Genomic DNA, 2,174 nt, shown 5'->3' on the forward strand with positions numbered 1-2,174 from the left:
ATCCACGGGCTGCCCCGACGCGAACTAAGTTGCTCGCCTTCGACCGATGGTCTTTCCCGAGCGACTCGCAGCCGGGCCCAGGCGCGACATGGTCCACAGACCGAGCGCCGCGCCAAGTCTTGGAACCGCTGCATCGCGCGTCCGAGCCCGGAGCGAGGCAAAGCCGTGACGTCAAAACTTCACGGCTTCGCTGCTCTTTGAGCTGGTTAACTTTAGCTTAGCCGGCAGTGTCCCCTGACCGCGGCGCCCGGGAGACTTCCCGGGAGCGCTCTCAGGAGTGGCCGCGGCGTGGGGGAGCGGCTCCGCACGCGCCGCGACGACAGCGACGAGGACAGCGCGCCTTTATTCTTGGCCCTCGGCGGTCTTTGAACGGCATGTGTGGTTTTACGCGCCGCCGACGAGGACCGCGCGACACCGCGCCGCGCGCTCCAGAAGGGTCCCTTCGGGCGCCACATCCGGGACGACGCGCCGCCGGCTGAGCGCGGGCGCCGGGCCGGTGCGCCACGACGACGTCGCCGCGCTACCTTCGTGGTGCTATATACAGGCGCGCCTGCGGCGCGCACCCCGGGAGGGGTTCGCGGCCGCGGCGACGCGCGCTAGCGCGAGTTCGCGAGGTCGCCGACGAAGGGCCCAAAGTCCGGCGCGTCGTCGTCCGCGGGCCCGTCGCGGTGCGCGTCGTGGTGGGCGTCGCGGAAGCGCCGCCGCACGGCGCGCGACGCCCAGCGCGCGGACCAGCGCGCGCGCGAGATGGGCGCCACCAGGAGGCCCGCGCGGTCCGCGGCCAACAAGCCCGCCTTGCCCGGCGCGTCCGCGGTCTCGCCCGCGACGCAGCGGAGGAGGAACGCGTCCCAGACGGCGTCCGTGTCGTCGAAGGCGCCCTCCGCCGGCGCGCCGCCGTCGTCCGCCGCCTTGCCGACGGCCTTGAAGAGCACCGCGGGCCGGAGCGGCGACCGCGTCCAGAACTGCTCCGCGCGGTCGCCGTCGTCGTCCGCCGCGGCCGCGGTCTTCCCGGCCGCCGACTGGATCAGCAGCGCGTCGAGGAGCTCGTTGGTCTCGCAGGACTTGCGGAGCACGGTCTCGTAGGCCGCGCGCGACACGTCGTCGGGCCCTTGCAGACCCTCCCAGGCCGCGGCCGCGACGGCGGCGTCGACGTAGCGCTCCACGAGCTCCTCCGTCGTCGCGCCGTAGGGGAGGAACCAGCGGCCGGACCGCGCGTACTCGCGCGTCCCGTCGAGGACCTCCGCGAGGCAGCGCAGCGGCAGCAGCGACCGCTCGCGCGCGTAGCGCTTTGCCGCGCGGCGCGCGACCTGGGCAGCAAAAGGGTGATTCAACGTCGCTTCAACGTGAGTGTTCCGCGCGCGCGCGTTCCGGAAAAAGCATCCACGCTTCGAGACCGTTCCGAGAGATGATCGCTCGTCCAAAAATCAGCCGAAACGAGTGAAAAATGGCCGAGATCGGAGCCTTTGAAGTTGGGAATTTCGCTCTCTTTTGCTGCCCTGCGCGCGACGGCGGCGGCCGTGGCCCGCGATTTCAGGTCCTCGAGGTCGCCCGTCTTGCGGGTCTCCCGGTAGAGCCGCGCGGCCGACTCGCGGCGCTTGCGCGCCGCGCGGCTCGACGACCGCGGGTTCCGCGGCCGCAGCGGGTCCGCGAGCACGCGCGGCAGCAGGCTCAAATAGAGCTCCCGGGTCTCCGCCGCGTTCAGGTCGCCGTAAGGTGGGGGCTTCCCGTAGAGCCGCTCGAGCGTCGACACCTGCGAAGGAAAAAACGTCGCCTCCGGGCGGCGCGCGGGACGTCGTCTCCGCGCGGCGCGCGCGCGCCGGCGCCGAGAACGACGTTTCCGGGCGGCGCGCGCGCGCGCGCCCCGGGCGCGGACGCGGCGGCGCGCCATGCCGTCCTCGTCCGCCGACGGCGCCGCGGAAACGCCGCGATACTGCGCCAGGCGCCGCCGCGCCGCCGCCGCGGGTTGCCACGCTTCAGCGCAAGAACACCAGGTGAAGACCATGGCGCATCCGAGGGCGATCGCGGCCGCGAGTCTTCGCGCCATGGTGCGTGTGATAAGTTGGCGTCCGGAGAGTCCTCACGTCGCCGTTCGCATGCCAGGAATCGCGCCTGCGCTCAGCGCGCGTGTCGACCACGTTCCGACAGGAGGCGCCTCCAATCTCGATCGACTCAGA

At 72.4% G+C, this 2,174-nt stretch overlaps 1 protein-coding gene across 1 annotated transcript in view; it reads right to left on the bottom strand.

The window, feature by feature from the left end:
• Positions 1-596: 596 nt before the first annotated feature.
• The window catches only part of AURANDRAFT_62357 (hypothetical protein), a gene marked incomplete at both ends in the record, with an annotated part of 4,584 nt that continues 3,006 nt past the window's right edge, over positions 597-2,174 (bottom strand). The window contains 2 exons of the mRNA XM_009036247.1: positions 597-1,307; positions 1,508-1,750. Coding sequence (XP_009034495.1) covers positions 597-1,307; positions 1,508-1,750 — 954 coding nt within the window. The remainder of the gene's footprint in view (positions 1,308-1,507; positions 1,751-2,174) is intronic.

This window comes from Aureococcus anophagefferens (assembly GCF_000186865.1).
Source record: "Aureococcus anophagefferens unplaced genomic scaffold AURANscaffold_4, whole genome shotgun sequence".
Taxonomy (NCBI): Eukaryota; class Pelagophyceae; order Pelagomonadales; family Pelagomonadaceae; genus Aureococcus; species Aureococcus anophagefferens.